This window comes from Pseudorca crassidens, chromosome 19, assembly GCF_039906515.1.
Source record: "Pseudorca crassidens isolate mPseCra1 chromosome 19, mPseCra1.hap1, whole genome shotgun sequence".
Taxonomy (NCBI): domain Eukaryota; kingdom Metazoa; phylum Chordata; class Mammalia; order Artiodactyla; family Delphinidae; genus Pseudorca; species Pseudorca crassidens.
This window is the reverse complement of record NC_090314.1, coordinates 46,752,232-46,769,005: the sequence shown is the minus strand read 5'-3', so window position 1 is coordinate 46,769,005 and position 16,774 is coordinate 46,752,232. Positions and strand designations below refer to the sequence as shown.

Below are 16,774 nucleotides of genomic sequence, written 5' to 3'. Positions count from 1 at the left end.
TCCAGGGTGGGGGAAGATGTCTTAAAGTCTTTATACCTCAATTGAAATAGTTTGTAAATGCATCTGGTTCTGCTGGGCTAAGTATTAGGGTCCGTTGGGAATATGTAGACCTGGGCCTGAGCCAGCACCTTTCTAGAAGATGATTCTGGCTACTGAGGTGGGGGCAGGTGCAGTTGAGTAAAGCGGTCCCTTGGACCAGTGCTCCTCACACTTGAATGTGCAAACAAATCCCCTGGAAATCTTGTTAAAATGCAGCTTCTGATACAGTAGGTATGAGGTCAGGCCCAAGATTCTGTTTTTCTAACAAGCTCCCAGGTGCTGGCACTGCTGGGTGTGGGGGGAGGCTGGGGAGGGCAGGGCAGAAAGCTGATGGGATCACACTTCAAGTAGCAAAGACCTAGAAAAGTGGCATTGAGATCCAGACAGTGAGGGAGGGCTCAGAGCTCAGGCCTTAAAGTAAGAAGCTGCCATCAGCAATGTAAAAAAAAAGAATGTTCAGGAGATGAGGCACGAGACAGTATAGTATAAAGCCAGCCTGACAAGCATCTGGCATGCTTGCCAACCTTTACATTCTCTGATTTGGTGACCATGGCAGACATCACTAGTAGATCCCAGCACTATCACCCACTGAACCAAGAGGATGCCTCAGAATCCTTCTCAACACAATCCTCCAGGTAGTCACTACCAGTTAATAACAGTTGGCATGAGAAGTGACCCCATTTACTATTTCTGGTACTGTGGTTAAGAGTCTGACTGCTGGGCTTCCCTGGTGACACAGTGGTTAAGAATCCGCCTGCCAATGCAGGGGACATGTGTTCGAACCCTGGTCCGGGAAGATCCCACATGGTGGAGAGCAACTAAGCTCGTGTGCCACAACTACTGAGCCTGCGCTCTAGAGCCCACGAGCCACAACTACTGAACCCACATGCCACAACTACTGAAGCCCGTGTGCCTAGAGCCTGTGCTCTGCAACAAGAGAAGCCACCGAGATGAGAAGCCCACGCACCGAAATGAAGATCCAACGCAGCCAAAAATAAAATAAATAAAATAAATAAATTAATTTTTTTAAAAAAGAGTCTGACTGCATGTGCTCTGCTCTGACTAGCTAGGTGCCCTTGGAATAGCTGTTTCCATGAATCTCAGGTACTTTTTTTTTCTTTTTTTTCTTTCTTTCTTTTTTTTTCTGGCCACACCGCACGGCTTACAGGATCTTAGTTCTCCGACCAGGGATTGATCCCAGGCCCATGGCAGTGAAAGCGTCGAGTCCTAACCACTGGACCACTGGGCGATTCCCTCAGGTACTTTAATATGCTGTAATTTGAGGTAAAGATAACGCTCATTTCATAGTTCTTTTGAACATTAAATGCTATTATGAATGTATTGAGCTTAGCAGTGTCTAGCATATAGAAAGTGTTCAATAAATGATGGTTACCACATAGAGGGATGAATGGATTGGCTGCACAATTAGAGGGGTTGTGAGTGGTGGGGATAGGGTTAGGGTTAGGGAGAGAGAAGAGCCAGAGAGATAAAGGTGGGGAAGAAAAGGTGGACAAAAGCTGTGCCAGGCTGGGGATGGCTGGAAGATTTCCAGCTCTCTCTGGATGGAACTGGGCTCCCTACTGGCACTAAAGCTCTTTGATTGGAAGGGGTGAGTGGCACTTGTCATCTTCAGGTATGTGAGTTCAGAACTCCTTATCGAAGAAAACTAAAAGACTTTGTAATGGTCAAAAATATTACTGTATGTCCTTGAAGATCGTCTCTGAGTTTTATTATCTTCAGTTATTTTACAACTCAGACAACTGATAGTAATGGAAATGATTTTTGTCCATGTAAATTGTGTCTGGTGGAGATGCAATTGATTGTTGTCCAGTGGAAACTGCCCAGTTTTGCATTAAGCAAATTTATTTCTTGGTGGCCTAGACATGTTCTGTTCTTTGGATTCTACTTTGAATGTCTTACCTTCACTAACTAATGAGTTAAATGAAAATTTTGATGTGTTCATTGTATATTTCTATGAGAGTAATTATTCTGCCTTGCAGAAAAAATATTTTTTAAAACATTCTCATTAGCAGTGAAGATTGAGCAGGAGGCTTCCCGGACCCTCTGTCCCATGTTCGCCAAACACCAAGATTACATATGTCAACTTTATCAGGGATTGTCCCCAATTGCATTGCTTGTTTTACACAATCCAAGTAGACCATGATCCCATATTTGAGCCTGGACACATTCTCAAACAGTTAAATTGTGAACTTGCTTAACAAAACATATAACAACCAAACACATAAGTACTACACCTAATACTTATCCATTCACTGATTCAAGAAACTAGATGGCAGGCTACATATGGGCAGGGACTGAATTTGTGCATCTCTAGAGCTCAGCGAGCGCCTGACTCGTGGTAAGCACTAAATACACATCTATGGAGCCAACACATGAATGAATAAGCTTAACTAGCATTTATTAAGCACTTACTAGGTGCCAGGCACCTTTTAAACATTCTACTTGCATTAGTTTGTTTAATTCTCAAACCAGTCTTGCAAAGTAAGTATAATCACTATCCCCATTTACAGATAATACACAGAGAGGTTGATTAACTTGCCCAGGATCAACAGCTAGCAAGGAGCTGAGGCAGGATTCAGGCCCAGGTAGTCTGGCTCCAGAACCTGTGATCTTGGGCACCCACTATGTGGCAGGCATATTACTAGGCTCAGGGATAAGGAGATAAAAGACCAAACACAGACTCTCCCTCAAGGAGGTCACAGTCAAGAAAGGAGATGAGTAACAGTCATGTGATATGCTGTGACAGGTGAGAACACAGTGTGGGGACAGGATTGGCCTGGGATATGGCTCTCTGAAGAAGGGCCACCTGACCTCAGGTAAGTTCTGAGATGCTAGGAGTTCATATCCAGGTGAGGGGAAGGGAAGGGCATTTGCACCACAGGAACAGTATGTGCAAAGTCACAGAGCATGGTTGGTCTGAGAACATAAGGGTTCTGGAGGCTGGCACGTGAGAGTGTAGGGAAGAATGATGGGAAGTAGGACTGGGGATATAGGAGCCAGATCCACGTCATGGAAAGCTGTATGTGCTGAGTGAGGGCGGGAGTTGGGACATTCCTTGCTGGCTTCACAGTATTTTAAGCAGGGGAGTTAGAAGCTCAGACTCCATACTCTGCCTTCTCCCCACCCACAGGACACTAAACCCAGTACGCTTAATTCCCTACAAGCCGTATCCCATGCCAGAGTTCCCTGGGAGGCCTAGACCTGGAAGGAGATGCTGATTGATTCTGGGACACACCTAGTGCCACCTGGAGCAGTGGCTGGGCATCCTCTCTCCCTCGTGTCCAGGATTCCTGCTGTCACCCCCCAGTCTCCAACCACCACCACTGTGGCCACCTCAGGCACACTCCCTCCTGTCAGTCACATGCTGGGTGAGTCCAGAGATCAGAATTAAGCACCTTCCTTCCTACATTCCTTCCCTGCCCACCCTCTGACTCCACCATCCCCAGGAGCCGAAGAGACTGGCGCACCACAGCCCCCAGTCAGAGGAAGGAGAATAGGGAGGCCAGAGCTTCCCGGGGGAGACAAGGCTCTGGGCTGTACCCTCCCCTCCCACCAGGCTGAAGCTGGTGATTAGCCGGGTTAATTACATCCAAACCATTTCCGACTGGCACAAGCCCACCCACCCACAGAGCCCGCCCAGAGGCGTGCAGGCCTGGCCCAGGGTCAGGGTGCTAGGGTGCCAGCTACCCTGGGAGGGGTCCCGACCCCTGCAAGGGCCAAATGGAGGGCGGTGGTCCTCCCCTCCCCAGGACCTTCTCCTCTACCCTTCACCCCAGGTCTCGCTCTCATCACCTCCTACCCTCAGCCTCCCTTCTTTTGCTCATCCCCACACAAATCCCTTTCCCTCTCCGCTCTTCCCCCCACTCCAAGTTTGGAATGAAATCATGGGGCTCTGAGTTCTGCACGAGGCCCCGACATAAACACTCTGATTGGGGCTAATTATAAGGGCCAGGTTGGGAGGCTGGAACCTTCAGAAAGCTTGGCTTTCAAACAAAGGGCCCAGGGCTCAGCCCCCAGCCCAGGCCGGCTCCTCTCCAGACTGCATGAGGAATAAGGAGGGGTCCGGGGCTACAGACAGTCCTCTATAAACCCAACCAATGGTCTATGAGCTTGTTCCATGTCCCAGGTCCTATCTTGTCCTTTCTCGGCTGCTTTCACCTTGGCCCTTCCAGGCCTCAAATCCCAGGGTCTTCCCAGCTGGCTGGGAAGAGCCGCAAGCCTGCAGTGGAAGGAAAGGCAGCTGGGGAGGCGCTCTCAGGCTATGAGACTGGGGATGGGGCAGAGCAGGGGGAGGGAGAGGCGCAGGGGCAGGGAGAGGCACAGGGGAAGCCAGCTGTGACAGCCCTAGCCCTAATTAGCCAGCTTCAAAGCCGGCCAGCGAGAGAGCCCGCCTGCGTGTGTGCCCTGCTCACTCAGGCGGGTAAGACATTTCTGTCCTAATCAGAGGAGAGAAAGGGAGAAAAACACTGCCCACCACCACCCCGGGGATCCTCTAGATTGTGAGCTGGTACCCCGAGTCAGGGAGAAAAAGTAGGAGCACAGGAAATCATTCTGCTTTGTTAAAACTACCAGTAACAGTAAGTCCAAAAGTCCTCAAGAAATGTACATTCTTTGATCCAGTGATTCTATTTTTAGGAATTTATCCTGAGTAATTGGAAGAGTGCTACAATTTATTGAGCTTCTACTATGTGTTGGTTCTGTACATGCATCATCTGATCTAATCTTCACAACAACCTTGCAGACAGGTACTATCACCTTTTACAGATGAGGACTGAGGCTCAGAGGTTAGATGTCCCCAGAGACTCACAGCTGCACTGTGTCATGCCAATGCCTGTAACTCCCCACACGCGGTCTGTCTCTTTCTTCTTTTTTCCCTCGACTATGAAAGTATTAACATTCATTCTACTCTGCTGCGTCTTGATACCTGCAAGAGAGACAGGATCTAGTGAATAACCTAGTCTGAGGGTGTTCCTGGTTTTGTAGATCTGACGGTTTTCCCTCCTGACCCTCCTTTCCACAGCAGAGGGAATTACAGGCTGGGGGATACTGGAGTCTGAGAAGGTAAGGGTTGCCCCATGGAGAAGGCGAGCTACCCAGTGATGAAGACTAGATAACGTCTAAACCAGGGACTGAAAAACCAGCTCGGGGATGGTGTGGGGGAGGGGTGTGCAGCTAGACAGTGCATAACCCCCCTAACGTTACATACAAAATTGTGTTCCGGGGTCTGGCCATTTTTTCCCAGGAGGATGTCCAAAGATATTTCAGGTTCTCAGAGGAGTCAGTGGCCCCAGAAGTTTAAGATGCATTTTGAGGTGAGGAGACTATGTCTGAAGAAGGAAGGGACCTACTACAGTGAGCAGTGGGATTATCAAAGGGATGATGCCTCAGAAATGGCAGGAGCTTGGGCTCTGCTCCCCCAAACATGTGCCCCACAGCACCCTGGGACAGCATCTCCCCACCTCCAGAATCTAGCCCAGATCAGGGATCCCAACACCCTCTTGGAGAGCTTTCTGGAAAGATCTAGAAGTCCAGGTCCCACTGATCCTCACTCTTTGGGGATGTCCAGAAGCATTTTGCCTTAGAAAACCTTAGTGTTCTTTTCTGGGGCACTTCAAAGGACAGACAGTTTGTCAGCAGTGGAAGCATCTTCGGGAGGGGCATCTGGGGTGGGGGAGGAAAAGCAAATGTCTGATCCATGAGGCAGGGGAGTCTGGAGGAGAGATGCCCTGCTCCTAGAGACCAAGCACTGCTGCTCCTTTGTGGGAGGGGGTACGATTGGGAGGGCAGGTAGAAAGCAGCTGTGGCCTAACACCTGCCCCAGGCCTGGGGGCCTCAGTGGAAGGGCTTTCTTACTGGGCCCTTGACCCTTCACCAGACAAAGCCTCCGTCTTCCAGACGGAGGGACCAACCCACTTACAAGGGGTAAACCGTGTCCTATCTAAAGGGCGACCTAGAAATCTGTGAAAGTACACCTCCAAGCCCACGTGTTTAACTGGGTTTTCCTAACAAGGGAGCAGAGACAGACCCCTCTCCAGGGGTGGCAGTGAGCTCGAGTGTTGCACTTATGGGTCTCCACTCCAGGGCACTTTGTCCCCTAAATCCTCTACCCCCTCCGTCTAAGAGTTGTTTCCTTAGAGCAACGAGAGCAGCCAGAGAGAAAGTTCCCCATACTTTCTGTAAGGTAATTCAGCCCTTTAGAGAAGGGAAGGGCATCTAGAAGATGTATCCTTTCCTAGAGAGGCAATTATCTCATTGTCTGTCCTCTCCCCAGCCACAGAACCTATTTTTTCAGTGTTCTCAGGCCCTTTTCCCCTCCGTTGGCGACTTTGAGGGAGGAGGGTTGAGAAGGATCTTTACCAAAATTCCCTCCCTCCCACCCCACTCCGGGAAGAAAAAGGTATTGTTGCTAGTCTACCATCTCCTCCTGCCATCAGCATGACGGTCCACTGACAAAATGTACCCAGAGCACACAGAACTGGGATCTGGGGGCTGAGAGGCAGGGGAGGCTCTTCCCAAATCTTCAGCAGAGACGAGCACTCCTCTTCCCACTGGGCTCCATCCCAGCCACTGGAAACCTCCCCCCACCTCCCCAACCCCCCTTTCGCAAGCTTTGGCCATTCTTTCCAGGAAAGACGCTCACAATTTGTTTGTAATTTAACTCTTTCCTGCAGCCCTTGTGGGGTTCCTTTAGAATCTTGCAACAAATGGAGCTACAGGGCGGTGCCACCTCCCTGGCCTGCTTCTTGGATAGTTGAGGGAATCTCCTGTTGGGACTTCACACACACCATCATTTGAGAAGAGGCTAGTTTTAACTTATAATGTTGGCCACTGGTACCAATCATCTGGGGGAGGGTTATACATTTGGGGAAGGGGACTCTGCTGAAATCCCCAGGCCTCATTCAATTCCCAGCAAAGCCCCACATACGTGTTCAATTACCACCAAACATTTCCAGATCCCCTCCCCCAACATAAACTAACACAGGCAAACACTTCGAAGTAGGGGTTCTAACTTACTTTCTCCCTTATCCCAAAGCCTGCTAACAAAGGGTGTTAAGGCACCATTTTCCCTACCACGGTTTGGCTAAAAAAGCAAGATCGGGGCAGGGAACCTCTTCTCCACCCCACCCCCAACCAACTAGGTCAGGGGGAGATGGAAGGAGGAGGTGTTTGGTTTGGTTAAACTAATAAAATGTTACAACCCTGTTAAATACAATTAAAGGGCTAGCTCTCTAGAAGATAATTAAATGCACTTTATTATGATGATTATTAGCTTTAATTTGCACTATTATCAAGAAACAGGAGATGCTGAAAAGTTGAGTTATGGGGCAAACTTGTTTCACCCCATCCCTTGGTCTTCAAATCGATCCATGGTAATTAAAATTCTAAAATACTCCAAATAGTTGAGGGAAATGATGTGTATTGGAAACTGCAATTCTCATACCAGCGTGAAAGATACTTTAAGAGAAGTCTTGACTTTTATTTGTGGGAGTTAGGGGGAAGATAAGAAACATGTTATAAACATTCTATCAATCTTGTGATATAGAATGTCATGTGAACACTCAACCCCACCCCCACAGTCACAAAGAGCCTGCCCAGAGCCTTCTTCCAAAGCAAAGATACTCACGTTTTTTCCCCCCTTCCCCCTTCTGGACAAGTTTGAAAAGAAACCAGTCTTTTGTCAAAGGAAAACTAAAAATCCCACCAGCCCATCCATCCGTTCCCTCCCTCCAACCAAACCCATTTTATTGCCTTTTGAAAAACAAAAACGAAAAACTTCAACAACAACAAAACCCCCCACACAGCGCACAAACCACCCCACAAACTTCTAACCTGAATGCCAGAGGAGATAGTCAGTTGGGGGTGGGGGGGAGAGCAGGTGAGGAGCAGACAGCAGGGGAAAGGAGAAGATGCAAGGTGATCTCCAGATCCCAGCATCTGCGAGCTGATGATGCTCCCCCTAAAAATGGAGGCGGTCAGGATCGGTACTCAACGTAGTGGGGTGGGGAGGTTGGGTTGTTTCAAAACACACATCGCAAAACACTTTCTGCCCCCTCCAAGTGCTCGGGGCAGCGAGTTGAAAAGAAGAAGAGTCAGAGAAGAAAGATCTTCCTGCCAGCAGGGGGGTGGGCCCGGAGGGTAGGGGTGGAGGCCATTCCTCACACGATCTCCGCCCTCTCCCCACCCTTTGGTTCGGGTTTTTTTTTTTTTTTTTCCACGTCTTCATCTCCTTTGGGAAGTTTCCAAAGAGCGAGTGAAGGAGACAGGACAAGTGAGAAAGGGGGAAAGGGAAATCAAAACGAATCCAAGTCTTGATCAAAAGTATCCAACTGCTTCCACAGACCAGCGTCAGTGAGAAGGCTCACAAATTTGGCTTTAGAACCTGAATGTAACTCCCAACTACTTATAGCCTCTTCCAGCAGGCCCAGCCCTGTCAAATCACCAAAATACTCAAACCGAAGTAGGGGGTGGTGTTTGAAAGGGGACTGAAGAAAGGAGAACCCCCCCAACTCCCCCTCTTCCCCATTCCTCAGGCCTGGCGCCCCTCACTGCTCCCCCCCCTTTTTTCCTTTTTTCTTTTAAATAGAAAATATATAATTAAATTTACAAAAACTATTTACAGTTTTAATTACAAACCTGGTGGGGGTGTTGGGCAGAGTTCTCTTTAAAAAGCGACCTAAAAAAGAAATGGTTTCGATTGTTCTTTATTTAAAAAAATAAAATAAGGAGTCTGTAGGAGCGCCCCCCCCCCTCCCTGGGGGCGGAGCGCGAGGTGCCGGCCCGGCTGGGGACGCGGCGCCGGAGCTCCGGCTCACACGGTGGTCTCGCCGTGCCGGCTGTTGGTGAGACGCGTGTAGAACTTCCTCCACGAGTGCAGCGTCTTGCCGGACCAGATCCAGAAGCCCGACGTGATGCCCACGATGAGCGTCATGAGGTATTTGATCATGTAGACGGTGAAGTCGGGTGACATGCGCGGCGTGTAGTGCGCCGGGCACGGGATGGCCAGGCTCTTGCAGTGCTGGCTCACCCACGAGCGCTCCCAGTGCTCTCGGAAGGCCTGCTCGTAGAAATAGCAGGCGATGACGATGGTGGCGGGCACCGTGTACAGCACCGAGAAGACGCCGATGCGCACCATGAGCCGCTCCAGCTTCTCCGTCTTGGTGCCGTCGTGCTTCATGATGGTACGGATGCGGAAGAGTGACACGAAACCGGCCAGGAGGAAGGACGTGCCTATGAACAGGTACACGAAGAGCGGCGCCAGCACGAAGCCCCGCAGCGGGTCCAGGCTGTTGAGGCCCACGAAGCACACGCCGCTCAGCAGGTCGCCGTCAATCTGGCCCATGGCCAGGATTGTGATGGTCTTGACGGCGGGCACGGCCCACGCGGCCAGGTGGAAGTACTGCGAGTTGGCCTCGATGGCCTCGTGGCCCCACTTCATGCCCGCCGCCAGGAACCAGGTGAGCGACAGGATGACCCACCAGATGGAACTGGCCATGCTGAAGAAGTAGAGCATCATGAAGAGGATGGTGCAGCCCTCCTTCTTGGTGCCCTGCACCACCGTACGGTAGCCGTCCTCGGAGAAGCGCTCGTTACACACCACGCGCTCCTGGAGCACGAAGCCCGCGATGTAGGCCACCGACACCATAGTGTAGCAGCCTGACAGAAAGATGATGGGCCGCTCCGGGTAGCGGAAGCGCTGCATGTCCACCAGGTACGTGGTGACGGTGAAAAAGGTGGAGGCGCAGCACAACACGGACCAGGTGAGGATCCAGAGTCGCGCAAAGCGCGTCTCTTCCTGGGAGAAGAACATGGAGCCGTCGGGCCGCGCCGGCTCGCACGGAGCCGCGCAGTCGCGTTCGCCCAGAAACTTGTAGCTGAGATAGGACGGCACCTTGAGGACGCGCGGACAGTGGAACGGGTGCTCCAGCGTGGCATAGCGCGGGGGCGAGCCGCCGCCACCCGGGCCGCCCGGGGTGCCCCCCGCACCCGGCTGCAGGCCCGGCGGCGGCGCGGTGGTGAGCAACGCGGGCGCGCCGTCCTCCGAGTGGTTCTGGCCCACGCAGATCTGCTCCGCGCCGTGGCGGGGGAAGTGCTCGCAGCGAAGGCGCTCTGGCCACTGGAAGCCGAACTTGTTCATGAGCGCCTCGCAGCCCTGGCGCGCGCGCTCGCAGATCGAGCGGCACGGCGGGATGGCCTGCTCCAGCACAGTGCACACGGGTGCATACATGGAGCACAGGAAGAAGCGCAGTTCGGGCGAGCACTGCACCTTCACCAATGGGTAGAACTGGTGCACCTCCAGTCCTGCGTCCTCCTGGTTCGTATGGCCCAGAAGGTTGGGCATGATGGTCTGGTTGTAGGCGATGTCCGTGCACAACGGGATGGAGATGGGCTGGCAGAAGCCGTGGTCCGGGATGGAGATGCCCTTCTCCCCGTGGAACTGGGCTGGCCCCGCAGCGGGCAGCAGCAGCAGCGGAAGCAGCAGGCGGGGCAGGGCGCTGCGGGGCCGCATGCTGGCCGCCGCCCCCCACCCGGCTCCCGGACGCCCCCCCGCCCCCGCCCCCAGCCCCGAGACCGCGCGCCTTCCCCGCCGCCGCCTCGCCGCGGCCGCCGCCTCCCGCGTCTCTTTGCAAACTTTGCTCGCGGCTGCCGAGTTGGGGAGGCCGGGCGGGGGAGGGGGGCGGCGCACCCGCCCGCTGGCTCGCCGAGGTCGGACTGAGCCGCCGGAGACACCGCGCGCTGCTTGCCCTCTCTCCTCCTCGTCCTCCTCCTCTCGCCTCTCCCCTCCCTTCTCCGCCCAGCGACTCCTTTGTGCCTTCCTCCAGCCCTCACCTCGGCCTCTCCGATCCCAATTAGTCGGTTTCAAGGGGGCCCCCGCCGGCGGCCCCGCCCTCTCCTCAGCCCCCCAAAAAAGGGATCCTTGAAACCGCCCCGTCGAGCTCTAAGCACCATCCCAAAATGTTCTCTCGGCCAATGAGATTTAAACCCGAGGATCAGCCCCGAGGGCTGGATTGGTCAACCACAACATAATGAGATCAGAAACCAGATGCCAACAAAACTTTCCCCCCGCCTTTTGCTTTTTAAAGAGACAAGCTATTATTATATTAAGGGCCCTTTGCCCAGCACGGGATTTCTCTGGAGTCGCGGCGGCGAGATCCGGAGACACACGTTCCCCGAACTGCGGCGGACCCGAGTCACTCAGCCCTGGATCACTCTTCTTCCGGGGGGCCACGGATCTCTCCGGGATAGGGCCTCTTTAAATCCTTGCCTCCGCCCCTGCTCCTCGAACCCCACCTATTCCAGTCCAATTTTTCAGATCAAGTAAAAAAAGTATTAAGTTTGAGAAAAAATTGTTTAAGGGAGAGACTTTTTAAAAACTATCAGTTTACAAAGACTTTTCTCTCAGCCCCTTCCCATGGAATCTAGACAAAATTTCCTGTCGCCCTATATGTAGACCCCTAGGAGTTTGCCTCGCTCCTCCCCCTGCATACACCCTTAAATAACCCTCTGAAAAACGAGAGCCTGTCTCTTTAAGAGGCTCTTAAAGGGGCCTGGACTCCGGGGCGTAATTGCCCCGTAGCGAGTACAAAGGAGCCCATTATGGTTCTTTGTGTTCGGTGGCACCTCAAAGTGAGAAAACTCAGGAACTCAGAGGCCCTGAGCTGGAGGGTTGGGGCGGGGGTGGGAGGGGGTGAGGTGAAGGAGAATGGCCTAGAGCTGCGGCTTCTCCCTCCCCTTTCTTCCGAGGCAAATCTTAATTATGCAAAGTAAAGTTTAGTTGCCATAACGAGGAGGTCTTAATCGGAGGTTAATGGTGAGGAGTGGGGGATGACGAGCAGTTTTGAGCTGAAGAGATGACTCTTTTAGGACGTTTGGGGGAATTTTCCTCCTCTCTCTCCACCTCTGCCCCCGCCCCCTAAAAGCTTCCAGATTTGGTCTCCTAGGAGAGAGGGGAGTTTTACCCAAATCTTAAGTGATTCCACAGCAGAAACGGGTGGTGTGTGTGGCGAGGGAGGAGGCGGGGGTTGTGTGGTTTAACCCCCCCACACACACACATCCACACTTACCTGGCTGGGGGTGGATGGCGGTGGCCAGCAGGGTTCCGGCTAGCTTAGAAAGGTTTTCTTCTGTTTTCTGCCTTCTTGGATTTTAAGTTTGAGAGGGGGTTCTGGGGAGGAGAGGGGGAATTTGCATGTAAATCTCCTGAGCCTGGTACTGGATGGTGGATCAAATATTTTTATTGTCTCTCAGAGGGAAGGGGGGACACGTAAAAAGAAGAAAGAAAATTGAGTTTAGAAAACCCCCTTCCTTCTCTGTATGGGCCAAATCCTCCCAGCCTGGCGAGCTGTTTCCTGATCCAATCTAGAAAAGGACTGCTTTAAAAACAAAACCAAAAAACAAACAACAACAAAAAGAGAAACCGAAGAGAAAAAAAGAAGAAGAGAATAGGAAGAAGGAAAGAAAATTCTAAGTCATAGATAAAAACAATGGATCCAGGTTTGATAGGATTCAATTTTTTTTTTTTTCTTGATTGAATGAAATACAGATTTTCAGGTTCTTTACAACATGAAAATTCTCCTTATCACTTCCTGGACAGGTCGACTTTTCACTACTTTAGGCAGAAAGATTCCCTTCAAAATCAGGGGGCTATGTCTTAGCTCTCCATTTTATTTCCATTCCACCCACAAGTCCACCTTCACCCCAGAGCAGTCTAGAGATGGGAAAATTGTGCTGTCCTGCTCTGTGGGACCCAAACTAAGCCCAAGGTGCTGCTCCTTCAAATCTCCCCTCCTACTCTACCTCCAGGACATCTCTAGAGCTGGTACCAAGCCTCTGAGCTGAGCGGTGAAAACAAAAAATGAGTAAGACAGGTTCCTCCACTCTACTCAGGAAGCTCTCACAGTCCGATAGGAAATTGAGAGTAAATCTCCAATAGAAATGCAGCATCTTCAATTTCCTTCCATGACAAACCTGTTTTCCTACCCTTGGGCCAGGCTTGAGTGACAAGCGACAGCTATCCGTTCCCCAGCCACCCCCAAGGCAAAGGGGGAGCTGAAGCTGGAAAAAAGAAATAAAAGACATCCTTTCATTCACTCAGTCAACCTGTCATTCTGCAACGCATTTTTATTGAGTCTTCTGATTTTAGACCACTGTGGTAGGTGCTGTGGGCAAGACAGAGAAAAGTGACGGCGTCCCTGCCCTTTACGAGTTGACGGTATCCCAGAAGAAAAGTGATTCTATGAAGATCTTACATTTATCTGCATTTTTACCTGAAATGGATGCCTAGTAATTGTAATTACTAAGGTTTATCAAGCACTCACTGAGCACTGCGCATACATTACGTGCATGCCTACAAAGTAGGTATTGCATTGTGTTTATGGATGAAGAATCTGACCTTGATGAGATCTGGCAACTTTCTCAAGGTCACGTAGTAAATGGCAGAGCTGAGATTTAAACCCAGGCCTGCTTGAATCTTAAAGCTGTGTTCTGTCTCCTACACCACACAGCCCCTAATGTCTATAAAAATTGTGTGCGTTTACGCGCTTAACAAATATATATTGACCATCAGACCCAACCCCTATTCCTGTGGAGCTTATATTCTAGTGGGAGAGATTCACAGTCATCACATGGTCACTGTTTTTTTTTTTTGCGGTACGCGGGCCTCTCACTGCTGTGGCCTCTCCCGTTGCGGAGCACAGGCTCCGGACGCGCAGGCTCAGCGGCCATGGCTCACGGGCCCAGCCGCTCCGCGGCACGTGGGATCCTCCCGGACCGGGGCACGAACCCGTGTCCCCTGCATCGGCAGGCGAACTCTCAACCACTGCGCCACCAGGGAAGCTCACATAGTCACTTTAATGGATGTGAAATTGCGATAGGATTGAGTGCTACGAAGGGAAAGTCCATGGTGCTATGAAAGCATAATTGGGGAGGGAATTTGACTGAGTTGGAGAGGGCAGAGGAGGCCTCTGAGGTTGGACTGAGGAGTAAAATAGGATGAGGTAAAGAGAGGCCAGCAGGTGTGACACCTGCAGGGCCTTGCAGACCATGTGTAAGGTGCTAGGTATACAAATGTGAACTTAGGGGCTTTCCCTGGTGGAGCAGTGGTTAAGAATCTGCCTGCCAACGCAGGGGACACAGGTTCGAGCCCTGGTCCACGAAGATCCCACATTCCACGGAACAACTAAGCCCATGTGCCACAACTACTGAAGCCCGCGCGCCTAGAGCCTGTGCTCCTCAACAAGAGAAGCCACCACAATGAGAAGCCTGCACACCGCAACGAAGAGTAGCCCCCACTTGCCGCAACTAGAGGAAGACCGTGCACCACAATGAAGACCCAATGCAGCTAAAAATAAATAAATAAATTTTTTAAAATATATGAACTTATAATCTCAAGGCAGGGATAGGTTTTCCAGACAGAGGGAACACCATGTGCAAGGGTGTAGTGCAGTGAAATGGATGGAAGGGGCAGGGGGCACAAGTATACAAGCACTTTGGTCCTGTTAGAGCCCCGTGAACATCTAGGAGAGTGATGGCAGAGGAGGTTTTATTTTTATTATTATTATAATTAATTAATTGATTATTTATTTATTTGGCTGCGTCGGGTCTTAGTTGTGACACGCGGGATCTTTGTTGCAGCCTGAGGGCTCTTCGCTGCGGTGCACAGGCTTCTCTATAGCTGTGGCACGCGGGCTGCAGAGCGTGTGGGCTCAGTAGTTGTGGTGCTTGGGATTAGTTGCCCCGCAGTATGTGGGATCTTAGTTCCCCGACCAGGGATCGAACCCTCGTCCCCCACATTGGAAGGTGGATTCTTAACCACTGAACCACCAGAGAAGTCCCGGCAGAGGAGGTTTTAAATAAGTAGGGACCTGAGATACTGTGCACATAATCTGGACTCCTGGAGGTGGAGAGCACTGGAGTGTTTAGGGAAGTGAAATGGTCACACTTAACTTTTATATTTTTTTATTTTTCATTTTTAAATTTTTGGTCGCGCCGTGAGGCATGTGGGATGGCATGTGGGATCTTAGCTCCCCGATCAGAGATCGAACCCGTGCCCCCTGCATTGGAAACGCAGAGTCTTAACCACTGGACCACCAGGGAAGTCTCCACACTTAAGTTTTAGATGGTGCATTTGGACAGTTAGAAGGAGCATGACTTGAGTCAGCTGAGTCAGAGATACCAGTTAGGAATAGATTGCAAGAGACCAGGCAAGAGATGCTGAGGGCGTGAACTGAGCCAAGGCAGTGTAGAGAAGAGAGAGTAAGGGAGGAGGCCAACCAAGTTTTCTGATCTAGATGCCCTGATGTCATTAACCAGGCTAGGAAATGCAGGGACAGGTGGATAATGAGCACAGTCAAGACAGGTCAAGCCTATAGTATGTCCAAGAGAAGATGTCCGGAAAACAGTTAGCTATTCTAACACAGGACCAGGAAGGAGCTCTGGGTAGATTTAGATCTGGTACCTTTAGCCTGTGGCTGAAGCCATGAGATTGGCTAAGATCACCTAGGGAAAGGGGATTGGGTGAGAAGACTAAAGTTTCAGGGATGTCAATATTTCAGAACCATGAGCTGTGGAGGAGGGACACTGAGTAGGAGCCGTAGGGCCAGGAAAGACTCTAGCCAACAGGAGAATGTCCCAGATTTGTTTTTCCTGGATCTTGAGAGTCTCAAGTCAGAATTTTTATTCACCTTGTCTCAGTTGTGAGAATTAAATGAGATAGATTATGGCACTAGCTTGACCTGTTGCTAGGCTAAAAGCTTGGTAAATAATAGCTATTGTTTTCATCCAACAAATTATTGAACATCTACTATATGCAAAGCAGACAAAGTCTGCAGAGACCTAGGCTGCAGCTTCAGGGAGCTTACAGTCTAGCGGGTGATGGTCTGCAGAGAACCTGGCTACTGTTCCTTCCTGAGGAATATTTCCGGTTGGTCTGGGGCTTCTGCTATTGACTGGGAACCCAGGTGTTCCCAGTGCCCAGTGCACTGCCACTTCTGCCCCAAATCCTGGGACACTACTGTCAATTACCTCTTGGCTTACAAATCTGATATCTGGGATAAGAGTTGAGTGCCCACTGTAAAGATGCCACCCAGGGACTTCCCTGGTGGTCCAGTGGCTAAGAATCCACACTCCCAATGCAGGCGGATGGATCCCTGGTCAGGGAACTAGATCCCGCATGCCACAACTAAAGAACCCGCATGCCACAACGAAGACCCCGCATGCCACAACAAAGACCCCGCATGCGGCAACGAAGATCCCACGTGTGGCAACTAAGATCCGGTGTAACCAAATAAATAAATAAATATTAAAAAAAAATGCCACCCACTCCATTCCGTGGGATGGTCTGTTGGAGCAGAAGTCTCAACCCTACCAGAGAGCAGAGCAAATAGCTGGTGGAGAAGAAGGAAACCTGGTCTGGGGCTCAGAATGCCTTGGGGCTGCAGGCTTCGCTCCACCTACGCCTATTGAGCGGCCTCAGGCAAGTCATTTTCCTCCCTTAGCTTCAGCTGCCTCATCTGCATGAGGGGATCATAAAAACGTCTATTGGGACTTCCCTGGTGGTCCAGTGGTTAAGAATCCATTTCCAATGCAGGGGCCGTGGGTTCGATCCCAGTAGGGGAACTAAGATCCCACATGCCCAGGGCAACCAAGTGTGCGCGAGAACTGGAAAGCCCAGGCGCTGCAACTAAGAGAAGCCCAAGAGCTGCAACGAGGATCCCAC

General features: G+C 51.1%; 2 protein-coding genes across 3 annotated transcripts in view; both read right to left on the bottom strand.

The window, feature by feature from the left end:
* Positions 1–8,023, bottom strand: part of MEIOC (meiosis specific with coiled-coil domain) — a 70,917-nt gene extending 62,894 nt beyond the window's left edge. Inside the window, exon 1 of the mRNA XM_067716814.1 lies at positions 7,891–8,023. Within this exon, the coding sequence (XP_067572915.1) occupies positions 7,891–7,995 (105 nt within the window). The 5' untranslated portion in view covers positions 7,996–8,023. The remainder of the gene's footprint in view (positions 1–7,890) is intronic.
* FZD2 (frizzled class receptor 2) lies at positions 4,664–10,597 on the bottom strand. 2 transcript variants are annotated; one of them, XR_010937652.1, is made up of 3 exons: positions 8,874–10,583; positions 7,891–8,734; positions 4,664–4,984 (listed from the first exon to the last, which is right to left on the bottom strand). XR_010937652.1 is itself a non-coding variant. In XM_067716819.1 (1 exon), the coding sequence occupies exon 1, from the start codon at positions 10,565–10,567 to the stop codon at positions 8,870–8,872; it is 1,698 nt and encodes a 565-aa protein (XP_067572920.1). In that variant the 5' UTR covers positions 10,568–10,597; the 3' UTR covers positions 8,747–8,869. The 2 variants fall into 2 exon arrangements, 1 of the variants encoding a protein (XP_067572920.1); XM_067716819.1 differs by lacking the exons at positions 4,664–4,984; positions 7,891–8,734 and having other exon boundaries at positions 8,747–10,597.
* Between the last annotated feature and the right edge of the window lie 6,177 nt (positions 10,598–16,774).

What these genes read in the sequence shown, in the direction of transcription:
- FZD2 (XM_067716819.1), bottom strand. Translation starts at nt 10,567, where the DNA reads ATGCGGCCCCGCAGCGCCCTGCCCCGCCTGCTGCTTCCGCTGCTGCTG.